Below are 16,493 nucleotides of genomic sequence, written 5' to 3' on the forward strand. Positions count from 1 at the left end.
TCCAACAATGTTATATGGTTGCAAGGCATGGGCTATAGACAGGGTTGTGTGGAGGAGGTTGGATGTGTATAGATGGGGATGTGTGGAGGAGGGTGGATATGTTGGAAATGAAATGTTTGAGGACAATATGTGGTGTAAGGTGGTTTGATCGAGTAAGTAATGAAAGGGTAAGAGAGATTTGTTGTAATAAAAAGAGTGTGGTTGAGAGAGCAGAAGAGAGTGTATTGAAATGGTTTGGTCACATGGAGAGATTAAGTGAGGGAAGATTGACAAAAAGGATATATGTGTCAGAGGTGGAGGGAACTCGGAGAAGTGGGAGACCAAATTGGAGGTGGAAGGATGAAGTGAAAAAGATTTTGAGCAATCGGGGCCTGAATATACAGGAGGGTGAAAGGCATGCAAGGAATAGAATGAATTGGAACGATGTGGTATACCGGGGTCGACATGCTGTCAGTGGATTCAACCAGAGTCTGTGAATCGTCTGGGGTAAACCATGGAAAGTTTTGAGGGGCCTGGATATGGAAAGGGAGCTGTGGTTTTGGTGCATTACACATGACTGCTAGAGACTGAGTGTGACCAAATGTGGCCTTTGTTGTCTTTTCCTAGCGCTACCTCACATGTGCTTGGTGTGTGTGTGTGTGTGTGTGTGTGTGTGTGTGTGTGTGTGTGTATGTGGGGGGGGGGGGGTGCCATATCATGTGTGGCTGGGTAGCAACGGGAATGGATGAAGGCAGCAAGTATGGATATGTGCATGTGTATATATATGTATGTCTGTGTATGTATATATATGTATACGTTGAAATGTAAAGGTATGTACATGTGTGTGTGTGGGCGTTTATGTAAATAAATGTGTATGTGGGTGGGTTGGGCCATTCTTTCATCTGTTTCCTTGTGCTACCTTGCTAACATGGGAGACAGTGACTAAGTATAATAAAGAAGAAAAAAAAGGTACTTTTTTAACAATCCTTTAGCCCATTCTTCATCAGAAGTGCCAGCCTTTCTTTTCATGGGTTTCCATGAGTGTAGAACTCCTTTTTCATAATGTGCTAATCTGTAATCTATAGTGAAAATTCAAAACAACAGTGTACTTTGAATATTTCAAGGGTAAAGATTTTTATGATTGATAGAAATGTTTGATATCCCTGGGGATAAGGGATTAAGAATACTTCCCACGTATTCCCTGCGTGTCGTAGAAGGCGACTAAAAGGGGAGGGAGCGGGGGGCTGGAAATCCTCCCCTCTCGTTTTTTTTTTTTTTTTTTTTAATTTTCCAAAAGAAGGAACGGAGGGGGCCAGGTGAGGATATTCCAAAAGAGGCCCAGTCCTCTGTTCTTAATGCTACCTTGCTAATGCGGGAAATGGCGAATAGTTTGAAAGAAAGAAAAAGAAATGTTTGAATGTGTCTCTAATATTTATTTTCATTTCATCAGGTCTCTGCCTTCAGTTCATGGGAAAAGGAGCTCTCAAAGATAGTTTTTGATTCCCGTTATCTTCTACTTACTTCACGGGAAAGGAAACAGGTGTTTGAGAAGTGAGTATATATTTTCTATACATTACATGTGTCAGTAAAGCACAGTGATTTATAGACTGAAATTGTCATATTTTTAAATTTTTTCCTGTTTGTCATCCCTCTCAGCTCTTCACTTATAATTCTTAGGTTAAGTCATGAGTTTGTACTAAGCTTTCCTATGAAAAACAAAGATATTTGCTCTGCCATTGCAGGGTTGCTTTACTGATGTGATGCAGTTTCTTTTATTTTATATCCAACTGGAAGTCATCTGATTGAAGATCAGTAACAGTATAGCCCAAAAAGTGCATTGATTTCCATAAGATAATTCCTTAGTTCCATCCGCTGCCAAATCCACTCCCAGATATCTAAAACACTTCACTTCCTCCGGTTTTCCTCCATTCAAACTTACCTCCCAATTGACTTGACCCTCAACCCTACTGTACCTAATAACCTTGCTCTTATTCACATTTACTCTCAGCTTTCTTCTTTCACACACTTTACCAAACTCAGTCACCAGCTTCTGCAGTTTCTCACATGAATCAGTCACCAGTGCTGTATCATCAGCGAACAACAACTGACTCACTTCCCAAGCTCTCTCATCCACAACAGACTGCATACTTGCCCCTCTTTCCAAAACTCTTGCATTCACCTCCCTAACAACCCCATCCATAAACAAATTAAACAGCCATAGAGACATTACACACCCCTGGCGCAAACCTAGGGGGCGAAAGTTCTGGGAGCGTTGAAGAATGTGTGGAAGTTGAGAACATTATCTCGGAAAGCAAAAATGGGTATGTTTGAAGGAATAGTGGTTCCAACAGTGTTATATGGTTGCGAGGCATGGGCTATGGATAGAGTTGTGCAAAGGAGGGTGGATGTGCTGGATATGAGATGTTTGAGGACAATATGTTGTGTGAGGTGGTTTGATCGAGTAAGTAATAATAGGGTAAGAGAGATGTGTGGTAATAAAAAGAGTGTGGGTGAGAGAGCAGAAGAGGGTGGTTTGAAATGGTTTGGTCACATGGAGAGAATGAGTAAGGGAAGATTGACCAAGAGGATATATGTGTCAGAGTTGGAGGGAACGAGGAGAAGTGGGAGACCAAATTGGAGGTGGAAAGATGGAGTGAAAAAGATTTTGAGTGATCGGGGCCTGAACATGCAGGAGGGTGAAAGGCGTGCAAGGAAGCGAGTGAATTGGAATGATGTGGTATACCGGGGTCGACGCGCTGTCAATGGATTGAATCAGGGCATGTAAAGCTTCTGAGGTAAACCATGGAAAGTTGTGTGGGGCCTGGATGTGGAAAGGGAGCTGTGGTTTCAGTGCATTATTACGTGACAGTAAGAAACTGAGTGTGAACGAATGTGGCCTTTGTTGTCTTTTCCTAGCACTGCCTTGCACACCTGCGGGGGAAGGGGGTTGTTATTTCATGTGTGGCGAGGTGGCGATGGGAATGAATAAAGGCAGCAAGTATGAATTATGTACGTGTGTATATATGTATATGGCTGTGTGTGTATATATATGTATACATTGAGATGTATAGGTATGTATATTTGCGCGTGTGAACATGTATGTATATACATGTGTATGTGGGTGGGTTGGGCCATTCTTTTGTCTGTTTCCTTGCGCTACCTCGCTAACACGGGAGACAGCAACAAAGCAAAATAAAATGAAAATAAAGGTATGTAAGTATACATATGTGAGTAGGAGAGATACTCAAAGGGCATAATTGGATTACATGTTGATTTATAGGCATACAAAAGAGAGACTTTTGGATGTTAATGTGCAGAGAGGGGATGTCTGATCACTGTCTTACAGAGGCAAAGCTAAAGATTTGTTGAGGTTTTCAAAAGAAAAGTGGGGAGAGTAAGTGAGCTTGGAAGGGAGACTTGTGTGAGGAAGTACCAGGAGAGATTGAAAGTAGAATGGCAAAAGATTAAAAAGCAAATGATGTGAGGGGAGTGCTTGAGGAGTGGGATGCTTTTAGGAAAGCAGTGATGGCTTGCTTAAAAGATGCATGTGGCATGAGGAAGGCAGGGGGTGGGCACATTAGAAAGGGTAGTGGGTGGTGGGTTGAATAAGTAAAGTTGTTCGTGAAAGAGAAAAGAGAGGCATTTGGATGATACTTGCAAGGAAGGAGTTCAAACGACTGGGAGATGTATAAAAGAAAGTGGCAGGAGATCAAGAGAAAGATGCAAGGGTTGAAAAATTGGGCAAATGAGAGTTGGGGTGGGAGAGTATCTTTAAACTGTAGGAGAATAAAAAGATGTTTGGGAAGGATGTAAATAACGTGCGTAAGACAAGAACAAATGGGAACGTTAGTGAAGGGGCAAGTGGGGAAGCAATACAGATAGTAATGAAGTGAGAAGATGGAGTGAGTATTTTGAGGTTTGTTGAATGTGTTTGATGATAGAGTGGCAGATATAGGGTGCTTTGGGCTGGGTGGTGTGCGAAGTGAGAGGGTCAGGTAGAACAATTTGGTTAAGAGAGAAGAGGTAACGAAAACCTTGCAGAAGATGAAATCCGATTAGGTGGTGGACTTGAATGGTATTGCAGTAGAATTTATTAAAAAAGGGGGTGACTGTGTTGTTAATTGGTTGGTAAGGATATTCAGTGTATGTATGGATCATGGTGAAGTGCCTGAGGATTGGCAGAATGCATGCATAGAGCCATTGTACAAAGGCAAAGGGATAAAAGGTGAGTGTTCAAACTACAGAGGTATGAGTTTGTTGAGTATTCCTGGGAAATTATATGGGAGGGTATTGATTGAGAAGGTGAAGGCATGGACAGAGCATCAGATTGGGGAAGAGCAGTGTGGTTTCAGAAGTGGTAGATGTGTGGATCTGGTGTTTGCTTTAAAGAATGTGTGTGAGAAGTACTTAGAAAAACAGATTTACATGTAGCATTTATGGATCTGGAGAAGTCATAGGATAGGATTGATAGAGATGCTCTGTGGAAGGTCTTAAGAGTATATGATATGGGAGGTAAGTTGCTAGAAGCAGTGAAAAAATTTTACCAAGGAGAGAGAGGTAGTATGTTTGAGGAAAGGAACCTGGATGTTTTGGCTCTGAGTGAAACGAAGCTCAAGGGTAAAAGGGAAGAGTGGTTTGGGAATGTCTTGTGAGTAAAGTCAGGGGTTAGTGAGAGGACAAGAGCAAGGGAAGGAGTAGCACTACTCCTGAAACAGGAGTGGTGGGAGTATGTGATAGAGTGTAAGAAAGTAAACTCTAGATTGATATGGGTAAAACTGAAAGTTGATGGAGAGAGATGGGTGATTATTGGAGCATATGCACATGGGCATGAGAAGAAAGATCATGAGAGACAAGTGTTTTGGGAGCAGCTGAATGAGTGTGTTAGTGGTTTTGATGCACGAGACCGGGTGATAGTGATGGGTGATTTGAATGCAAAGGTGAGTAATGTGGCAGTTGAGGGAATAATTGGTATACATGGGGTGTTCAGTGTTGTAAGTGGAAATGGTGAAGAGCTTGTAGATTTATGTGCTGAAAAAGGACTGGTGATTGGGAATACCTGGTTTAAAAAGAGATATACTTAAGTATACGTATGTAAGTAGGAGAGATGGCCAGAGAGCGTTATTGGATTATGTGTTAATTGATAGGCACGCGAAAGAGAGACTTTTTGATGTTAATGTGCTGAGAGATGCAACTGGAGGGATGTCTGATCATTATCTTGTGGAGGCGAAGGTGAAGATTTGTAGAGGTTTTCAGAAAAGAAGAGAGAATGTTGGGGTGAAGAGAGTGGTGAGAGTAAGTGAGCTTGGAAAGGAGACTTGTGTGAGGAAGTACCAGGGGAGACTGAGTACAGAATGGAAAAAGGTGAGAACAAAGGAGGTAAGGGGACTGGGGGAGGAATGGGATGTATTTAGGGAAGCAGTGATGGCTTGCGCAAAAGATGCTTGTGGCATGAGAAGCGTGGGAGGTGGGTTGATTAGAAAGGGTAGTGAGTGGTGGGATGAAGAAGTAAGATTATTAGTAAAAGAGAAGAGAGAGGCATTTGGACAATTTTTGCCGGGGAATAATGCAAATGAGTGGGAGATGTATAAAAGAAAGAGGCAGGAGGTCAAGAGAAAGGTGAAAAAGAGGGCACTACCTCACTGTCACAGGAAACAGTGATTAAGTATAATAGTAATAATGATTATGATATATTTTTAGGTATGTAAAAGAGCGTGCTGAAGAGGAACGTCGAGAGAAACGGAACAAGTTGAAGGAGCGAAAGGAGGAGTTCCGTAAGCTGCTTGAGGAGGCTGGACTGAATGGGAAATCATCATTTAGTGATTTTGCAGCCAAATACAGCAAGGATGATCGTTTCCGCAACATAGAGAAGATGCGAGAGAGGGAGAGTTTATTTGATGAGTTTCTATTGGAGGTTCGTCGTCGGGAGAAGGAGGAAAAGGCTGCTAAACGTGAACAGGTAAGCTTTAGTGTTTTTAAGGTAGGGAAAATTTATGGATAATAGGATGTGCACACACACAAACACAACCATACACATATAATCCCTTCACTCACTCACTCACTCACTCACTCACTCACTCACTCACTCACTCACTCACTCACTCACTCACTCACTCACTCACTCACTCACACACACACACACACACACACACACACACACACACACACACACACACACACACACACGCAACAAACTTTCACTTTATAGAACATTTATGTTTTGATGGATAAGCATTGAACATAAATTTTACCGTACTTGGAATAGTTATACTTTTCATTTTTGATGGCAAGACTCCAGAACACTTTGACAGATGCTACTTTATTTTCTAGTGCATAGTGAGGTACAAGTAATTGATTGAAAGTACTCAGAACTGCTATTATTTAAATGATCATCACCAATTTCATATGAGGATTTGGAATTCTAAAGCATCAAAGAAACAGTTGATAATGAATTGGAAATATTATTTTGAAATATGCAGTACATAATGGAATTGACTAGTACTTATTAAAGAGTTATAATTAAAGAAAAATTGCATTAGGAATGGTTTGAAATTTTAACATCCAGAATTTTTTTTTATAAATGTTGAATGTAAATATTGGCCAACATTTTTAAAGAAAAGCACTGTATGGATCTTGTAAATATAAGCTGTACTTTGCGAATATTTATAAATTTGAATTATTCTCTGCTTAACATCCCCTTGCACATACAAAAGAAAGACCATCATTGTTGCAGAGTCTTCGCAGAATACTTACATCATAGAGTACCTGACCATTTTTATCTCCCTCAGAGGTTACAGAGTGGTATTTTCTTAGCCTCAGTTAGGTGTTTGTTCGTATCCCATTGTTTCTATTTCATATACTGTTACAGGATTTTCTGAAGCAAGGATAAGGTAGAAGTGAACTTTGAATTACAACTCCAGTTATCAGTGTTTCTTTTTAAGTTGAAAATTAACATGCCGTTGAATGGTACATGAAAAAGAAATCGTTATCCGAAATTGCTGTCATGATACGTTTCTTGAAAGATCTTTATTTTTGTTTGATCCTCCAAACTCTAGTTTGTTGGGAAAGAAAAATGTTTTTATTTCAGCCATAGTATCCGTAAATATACTGACTATGATATGAGATTTGAATGCTGATTAGGTGGTATCCCTCTTGGCTTGAAGGGATAGTTGTGAAACACTAGCTATGAGCAAATTACATACAACACCTTTCCAATCCTGGCTTGCTCCAGGCTCCAATCCAGGTCTTATAAACATGGGGTTTGTCTGCTGCTGTTATTCCTACACCATGGTGTCCTTTCCATTCAGATATATCTTAATAATCCTGAGTGGGTTCCATAGTGGCTGTGATGAAAACATTACTGCATTTGCTGCTTCAGTGCAGGTCTTACAGGATGTGAATGCTGTTGTGACCAGTATACCATGGTGTCCCCTTCCTTTCAGATATGATAATTTTGTCAGGTTTATATCTGATGTGGGTAATATAAGTAATCATTATGAAAACATCTGTTTGTTCACTTATTTGAATGATTCCCTTATTTTGTATGAGCCACTGTACATCAGTCATATCCAGATTTTAGGACACTGTCTTGGTTTGTTTTAGTTCAGTTTTGATGAATATTTTTCCCTTCATTAGAAAGAAGTGTGCCACTTAACAGAAATATAATGCTGAAGAATTTTTGCTCAGACTTATGATTGTGTATATAAAGTATTTTTTCAGTTATGCCATGAAGTACTGACGTGGTTTATTTTTGTATCTTGTGTGTAAACTATCTAAGTCTTTCTTGATGCAAGTAGGAAAATAGGCATTGTTGTGACAGTTTTTGAGAGCCATCAGTACATAACTTCTGAACAAGTAATATTCAGTGCTGTATGTCTGCAAGTTTTCTTTTGTTTGTAATGTGCTTCAACAAATTGTTATGATATGGCAGCAGACACTTCTGTAGTTGGGAAATTGGGAGCACTTTTAATTTTGTGTTTTAACAGGGAATAAAGCAAGTGTATATAAAGATGTCAAGGACTTGTAGCCTGAAGATGCAATGAAGTAATACCTCAGAATGAATTTAGATTAAAAATGAGTGATCTCGTTACTAATTTTAGAGATATTACCCTTCTTAATGGGATTTTAGAATGTATCAGACTTGTGCCACAAGCTTTGATGGCTGATTAAAGGGGCCTAAGAGTATTTTGGAAAGACATGAAGAAAAAAAGAGGACATCAAGTAACATATTTTTTGAAACAATTGAAGTGTATAATGGAAGTTTAGGTTTTAGAATTGCCATGGGTACTTGAGGAATAAATGCATGTGAAGTTTAGCCATATTTAAAACAGGTTAGAAGCTTAGCAAACAAAACCACTGCCTTGGCCAGCTTCATATTTTGTATAAACCATTAGCTTAATCAATTTGACAATTGACAAGGTTGTAACATCTCAGTTTCTTTATATTTTTTCATGGGAATATGATAAAGAGAAGCTGTATATAAGTCACCAGCCACTTTGCTTTCTTGTTAAGTTCTGCAGAATCAATAATTTAGAAGTTAGATATGGGGAAAATTCATCACACATCCAGCAAATGTATTTACGGCTTAATTTTGCTAAGACAGGTCATATCATCTGTATTGCATAATGTAGCAAGTCGCTTCAGGGGATAGAACTGAATACTGCAAAATGCCAGTGTGACACCAGGAATCTGAGGTAGTTTGATTCTTGAATGAGTTTAAAGAATAGACAAGTTAAATGACATGCTTTGAAGTTCCAAAGCAAAATCCTCCTGAATGTTTTTAACTTATTGAAACCATATATCTCATAATTCTCTCTCTCTCTCTCTCTCTCTCTCTCTCTCTCTCTCTCTCTCTCTCTCTCTCTCTCTCATATATATATATATATCAGAAGTAAACAGTTTATTAAGAATTTCTTGATCTTTCAAGGAAATTATAATCACTTTACTAGCAACAATTCTTTTCCATACCTGTGAAGTTTTATTGGTAATTATGAAAAAGTTTTCAGGTACAGTCAAGCGAGTTGCTAGTTAAATGGAACATATTACAAATTTATATATGAACTACAGTACAACAATTTCGTTTCATGGTGTCCTTTTTGCACAAATTTCACTTGAGCAATGTAGGTTGTGATTTTCATTATTTGACAAATGTCTGCTAAGAGACTTCCTGTGATTGAATATAACAATTGATATTTAGCATCAGTTGTCGGCTGATTGAGTTAGAATAAACTGGTTTCGCGGAATGGGAAGATAGAATCATCATCATTGCAGACTAGGATTTACCTCCACTCCCTGCACTCCAGGCCCACAACTCACTTCACATAAGACTCAACATCTCCAGTTCTGCATATAACTTCACATTGGAACAGTTAGTTTGCCAAGACCCTGAATATGCTCCTTTTGTACTAGGAATCTTTCCATTACTTTAGTCATGTTCCAGAACACTGAATATCTCTGAAGAGAATGGTCTTATACTCACAACACTTTATTTTGATAGTGCTTACATCCAGTAATCACAAGAAAGTAAATTCAGTTTTGTTTATATAACTTTGTTAACCCATGAACAGCAGTATTCTTTTCTATGTTAATTGTAAGCCTAAAGTGCGTATAAGTATGAAATTTACCCACACACACACACACACACACACACACACACACACACACACACACACACACACACACACACACAAACATCTTAGCTTTTTATGAGAAAGTGATATCTCCCCAAGACAAAATGAAAGGTTTGGTGGATTGTATGTATTTGGATGCCAGAATGCATTTGACACTGTGCCTCATAGGAGGCTGATTAAGAAGTTGGATCACCAGGCAGGTATGAAGGGGAAACTCCATCATTGGTAAGGTTATCTCATTGTAAGTGAACAAAGGACTCATGATCAGAGTCAGAGACACAAGTGGAGTGCTATAGAATTCTGTTCTTTTCTTGGTCTTTATAAATGACTTGCTTGAAGGTGTGGACTCCCTCCTGAAAATTTTAGTGGACAATGCAAAGGTCATTAGGGAAGTGAAAAGCAAGGAAGATTGGGTTGTCTAACAAGTGGACCAAAACAGACCACAAAGGTGAGCCTGTACTTGGTTGATGAAATTCAGTCTCAGTAAATGTAAAGCAGTGAGGATGGGACAGAGTGAAAGAAGGCCTTGATATTACTATAATCAAGGAGGAAGTAAGCTTCAGGGTTCTTTGTGAAAAGGACTTGGGATTCAACTAGAGTTCAGTAAAGGAGATTAGTTTAGGAGACAAATTATTGTCTAGGGAATTCTGGGAAATATCAGAATATCTTTCATCTATATGGATAGGGGTGTATTTGATAAGGTGTTCATATCTAACATAGGGCCAAAGCTATGCTTATCAAGTTTGGTTCCTGCACATGAAGAGGCACAAAGAACTAATTAAGAAGGTACAGTGGAGGGCAGCAAAGATTGTACCATACTTAGGGGAGCTAAGTTACAGGTAAAGGCTAATGGCTTTAAATTTGCCCACCTTGAAAGAGAGAAGAGTGAGGGTCGCCTTGATGACCTTTTTTTAAAACAAATAGATAACATGGACAGTCCTTCGAGGGATTTGGGGATAGAGAAACCAGAGGACATAACATGAAACTAAGCAAAAAACTTGTTTAAAAAAAATATATTACTTTTATAATGTATGAGTGGTGGATATGGAACAGAATGATTGTAGACATGATTAATGGAGAAACTATAGTGCAGGACATTTTTCCGTCTAAGGCTTCCTCATTTGTTCTTAAAGCTACCTCATTAACATGAGAAATGGTGAATATTTTCAAAAAAGATGAAGCATTGATTAATTTAAGAAGTTACATGATAGTACAGAATATTCAAGGTATGGGACCTTATAGATGTAAAACTTCCTCCCCATACATTACAAGTTGGTAATACAGAGTTAGAGAGGCAAAAAATACATTCAGAAAACAAAAAACTGGAGATGCCAGTCAAGGCAAAAGGACAGAGTAGTTCCTCCACCACCACAGAGATAGCAGGACTAAAGAGGTAGAGCCCACCTGTTTTGCACAGAAGGGTACATGATTGTAAGGAGAGAAGAGAATGCAAAGGAGGGAAAGGATTGGCCCTCTTAATGAAATATATCCTAAGTTTCAGTAAACAGTTGAAGATGACATATTCAGACAATACAAAATCAGAAGAGTAGTTGTAGGAAAGAAGAGCATAGTGGTTTTGTTGCTATACAATCCTTTAAAAGATCCAGAATAAGTATACAATAATTACAAAGTAGACATGATCAGGATGGTACATGAAGCTGTAAAAATCTTCTCGGAAATATGATACTGATAATGGGGGATTTCATTAATAATATGGTAGACTGGGAAAATTGGATTCTCTTGGTAATATGAAGTCATGGAGGAGCAAGCTGTCATGTATAGTGCACTTAAACCAAAGCTTCTTATCAACAACCAGGCCCCATAGACCTTTCTCTGGTTTCCCTCGACACTTTTCACATGCTGTGTTTCATCCCATTGACACCACATCATCCACTGTATAGCATATTGCTCTAATTTGCTCTTATCTCTTGTATGCCTCTTACCCTCTTGCATGTTTGGGCCCAGAACCTGTAAAGCATCCTCCACTCAAAGCTTCCCCTTTTTTCTTTTTCCTTGTTCCCTTCTCTAACATGGACATCCTCTAATTCATCATCTCTTCTCTTATCCCCTTTATCTATCCAGATAATGTTCGCACACACTCTTCAGCTCTGTCATACATACTCCTCTTACCAACACACCTCTCTTACTCATCACTTATTTGATCAGCCTTCCATGCACAACATCTTGTCCTCATACATTTCATTTCCAACACATCCACCCTATTTTCTACATTTTTGTTGAAGACCCACACCTTGCATTGATACCACTCTGATTGTAGAGAATGTTCAAGAGATGGGGCCCGACAAGTGTAAAACTTCATCCTTAGACATGGCTCACTTCAGCTCCCATGGTTCTCTTTGCTGCCAGATCCACTCTGAGATATCTAGAACACAACTATTCCTCCATTTTCTCTCCTCTCATGCTTACACTTGAAACCTGTCTCTCTTTGCCCTTAAAGATAACATACATGAATTTAAAAATTTTCATGATCACAGAGAGTGTTCAAGAAATGGGGCCCCACAAGTGCAAATATCTAAATATCTAAAACATTTCTCTTCCTCCATGTTCTCTCCTCTCATGTTTACACATGAAAGCTTTCTCTATTCTGCTTTCTCCTTTCACACACACTTAAATCTGAAACAAAATTTTTAGTTTTTCACTTGTATTTGCTACCAGCAAAGTTTGGTAAAGTGTGTGGAAGAAGAAAGTTAAGAGTAAATGTGAATAAGAGCAAGGTTATTAGGTACAGTAGGGTTGAGGGTCAAGTCAATTGGGAGGTGAGTTTGAATGGAGAAAAACTGGAGGAAGTGAAGTGTTTTAGATATCTGGGAGTGGATCTGGCAGCGGATGGAACCATGGAAGCGGAAGTGGATCATAGGGTGGGGGAGGGGGCGAAAATTCTGGGGGCCTTGAAGAATGTGTGGAAGTCGAGAACATTATCTCGGAAAGCAAAAATGGGTATGTTTGAAGGAATAGTGGTTCCAACAATGTTGTGTGGTTGCGAGGCGTGGGCTATGGATAGAGTTGTGCGCAGGAGGATGGATGTGCTGGAAATGAGATGTTTGAGGACAATGTGTGGTGTGAGGTGGTTTGATCAAGTAAGTAACGTAAGGGTAAGAGAGATGTGTGGAAATAAAAAGAGCGTGGTTGAGAGAGCAGAAGAGGGTGTTTTGAAGTGGTTTGGGCACATGGAGAGGATGAGTGAGGAAAGATTGACCAAGAGGATATATGTGTCGGAGGTGGAGGGAACAAGGAGAAGAGGGAGACCAAATTGGAGGTGGAAAGATGGAGTGAAAAAGATTTTGTGTGATCGGGGCCTGAACATGCAGGAGGGTGAAAGGAGGGCAAGGAATAGAGTGAATTGGAGCGATGTGGTATACCGGGGTTGACGTGCTGTCAGTGGATTGAATCAAGGCATGTGAAGCGTTTGGGGTAAGCTATGGAAAGCTGTGTAGGTATGTATATTTGCATGTGTGGACGTATGTATATACATGTGTATGGGGGGGGGTTGGGCCATTTCTTTCGTCTGTTTCCTTGCGCTACCTCGCAAACGCGGGAGACAGCGACAAAGTATAATAAAAAATATAAATAATTTGCTACCAGCACCATTTCTGTAGCAAACAGTATCTGACTCATCTACCAAGTGCCCCTACCCCTGCCAGACTGCAGACCTACCCCTCTCCCCAGAACCCTCATATTGACATCTAGAAGCACCCCAACTATAATCAGATTGAACAGCCTCCATGACATCACGAATCCCTGTTGCCAACATATACATGTGGAACCACTCACCCTCCTCTTTATCTATTCTCACACATACCTTACTATCTTGACAAGAATTTCTCACTATATCTGATAGCTTTCATCCTATTCCATCCTATTTCATAACACCTTCCACAAAGCATCCGTCATATGCTTTCCCAAATCCATATACTTCCACAAAGCATCCGTCATATGCTTTCCCAAATCCATATATGTCTTATACAGATACTTTTTTTTTTTTTTTTTGTTACACACTTCAAGCCAGATACCTGGCCTTCTTTTTTTTTTTTTTTCACACACACTCACGCACTTCAAATCTGATACCTGGCTACTCATCTTCTACCACATCTGAAACCATGTTGTTCCTTCCTAATAAGATTCTCTGTCCATGCCACCACTCTCTTAATCCCCACTCTCCCATACAACTTACAAGCTATGCTTAACAATCTTATCCACTTTTGTGCCCCTTACCTGTATACAGATGGCACACTACAGGTATTCCACCAATCCTCACATTGAGCCAGAAATATAGTAAAAATCCTAAGTAACCAATCAAGGTGGGACACTTTCCCTTTCTTAAGGAATTCAACTCCAGTTACTTCGCTCCATGTCATCGTACACTGGGCTTTCATCACCCCCTTTCTTTTCACCAAACCATGTGCCATGATTTTTCCACTTTTTATACTTTCACATCCACAACACTCTACATTTGCCATCATCCCACATCAACCACCCTATCATGGAACACATTTAATGGTCCTTGAAAATACCCACTCTTTCTCCTCATCACCTTGTTTCAGGATGTTACAGCTTCCTCATTTGACCCCTTCACAACTGTTCCTTTTTACTTCCTCTAGACTATCAACCTTCTTTCAAAAAAAAAATCTTTTCCTGAAATATGCTAATATTCACCTGCCCAACTCTCAGTTGCACCATCCTCTTGACTTCAGGCCACTCTTTCTTCCTTACATATCCCAATCACTTGCATTCCTTCCTTGCAAATATTGTTCATACTCCTGTCTCTTCTCGCTATGAGCAACTGCCTCATCCCACCTCTCAATACTGATTCTCACCTGTCCACCTCCTATCTTCTGCTTGCCACAAACTTTTTGTGCACATATAGGCAGTACTTTCCAAAATGCTTCGGGATCTCCACCCACTCCCCTAGCCTCATTTGCTCACCTTATACCCTTTTAACGCAAGTCTTTCATGGTATTTCACCACACAAGTCTCTTTTCCAAGCTGTCACTTTCATTCTTGCCTCCACCAAGTAATTATCAGACATCCCACTAGCCACATCTCTGAGCACATTCACATCCAAGAGTTTTTCCTTTGCTCACCTGTCAATTAGTGCATAAAACAATAATGTCCTTTTTCAGATACATCTCTGCTTGTTGTTTGCCATTATCACTCACAACATTTGGTAACCCCCTGCCTTCCAAGTATACCCTTAAGTGCCTCGTTGCATTGAAATAATCCATCACTAAAACACAATCTCTTGTGTCAGAACTGCTGACTGGTTCACTCTTGTCTCTTTCTTAGTCATCTCATTTCCAGTTGTATGAGCACTAATGATCATCCACCTCTTGTAACCCACTCTCATTTTTACCCACATTAGTCTGAGGCCCCACTTACACCCTCACACATTCCAACAACTCCTCTTTCAGCAGCGGTGTTACCTCATCCTTTGCTCCCACCATCAGTTCTTTCAGCAGTGGTGTTACCCCATCCTTTACTCACACCATCACATCAACCCTTGACTTTACCTTTAAGATGCTTACTTTAGCTTTTTTTCAGAGCTGGAACATCCACTTTCCCTAAACATGCTATCTGTCTATCCCTTCTTCTCTTCTTTATATCCACATACAGTCAAACACTTCCTGCTTGGAGGATGAGCACTTTTCAGTTGGTTCCTTATGTTATAAAATTCATAACAAAAATCAAGGAAGGAAGGGTCTACAGCCTCCTGCTCTCACCCCTATAAGTCATGTTCTTTGACTTGCATGGAATATGTGGGAGGTATTGTCTCCCCCATCCTCAGGGTGGATGTTTGGAATTTTGATGTTTGAGGACAGTATGCAATGTGACAGGTTTGGTTGAATGAGAAATAATAGGGTAAGAGAGTTGTGGTTGTAAGAGGATTATGTATGAGAGAGCTTAAGAGGAGGTGCTGAAATAGCATGGACATAGGGAGAGAATGACTGAGACATTGTACAAGGAACAAGGAAAAGTTGGAAGCCAAGGAGGAGATGGAGGGATGGAGTGAAAGGTGCTTTGAAGGCCTGGGACCTGAACATTGCATGAGGGTGTGGGCCATGCAAGGGATTGGGTGAATAGGAGTACTATGGCACACGGGATTATGCATGGTCATTGTGCTGAAACAGGGTGTATGAAATGTTTGGGTGAACCACAGAGAGGTCTGGGTGGCCAGGTTTTGGCTATGGGGCTTTGGTTTCAATATGTTGTGCAGAAGAGCTAGTATGGATGTAAGCAGATGGGGTAATTTCTTCACGTATTCCTTCTGCTGTCTCACTGATGCAGGAAATGGTGAACATATACCATAATTACCCTTGTAACCACCAAACATTTGAAACAGAAATGAAGAACAAAGGACTTAAATAATTATCAAACTTTATTCACAAAACAACCACTACCCAACCTAATTCTTTTGTTGCAATAGCCACAGCCTTAGCTATCTTAGAGAAAACTCAGTGCTTGCCTTCTGCGAAACATGAGGCTAAACTGCAGTTGATATGTACAATAACAAGAATATTTGGTAATCTATTTATCTGTACAGAAAAGCAAACATGTGAACTTACATGTTCAGCATTGACATTGCAGTTTTGTTTCATGTTTCATGGAGGACTACTTCTGAAGTGTGCTGCATGTAGGTGGTATTAATGCCATTGTAGAGATACCATGAATGAGGACTTCATTTATGAAATGGCATACAGTGTGAGGCTGATGCCACATAGATATACAATATGAACAGATGTAACCAATGTACACAAATTCTAACTTCCTCTAATTTATCGACTTGTTCAAGTGTGTATGATGACTAATGCATAAGATAACATATACCATAATGTTGTGAGTGAAGTGGTTATGGTGGTATTGACAAACCAA

The 16,493-nt window shown here is 39.9% G+C and overlaps 1 protein-coding gene across 1 annotated transcript in view; it reads left to right on the forward strand.

Moving 5' to 3' along the window:
• The window catches only part of LOC139764806 (uncharacterized), a gene marked incomplete at its 3' end in the record, with an annotated part of 202,539 nt that overhangs the window by 134,745 nt on the left and 51,301 nt on the right, over positions 1–16,493 (forward strand). The window contains exons 13-14 of the mRNA XM_071691740.1: positions 1,430–1,530; positions 5,677–5,935. Of these exons, the coding sequence (XP_071547841.1) occupies positions 1,430–1,530; positions 5,677–5,935 (360 nt within the window). The remainder of the gene's footprint in view (positions 1–1,429; positions 1,531–5,676; positions 5,936–16,493) is intronic.

The sequence above is a fragment of the Panulirus ornatus genome, chromosome 4 (assembly GCF_036320965.1).
Source record: "Panulirus ornatus isolate Po-2019 chromosome 4, ASM3632096v1, whole genome shotgun sequence".
Taxonomy (NCBI): domain Eukaryota; kingdom Metazoa; phylum Arthropoda; class Malacostraca; order Decapoda; family Palinuridae; genus Panulirus; species Panulirus ornatus.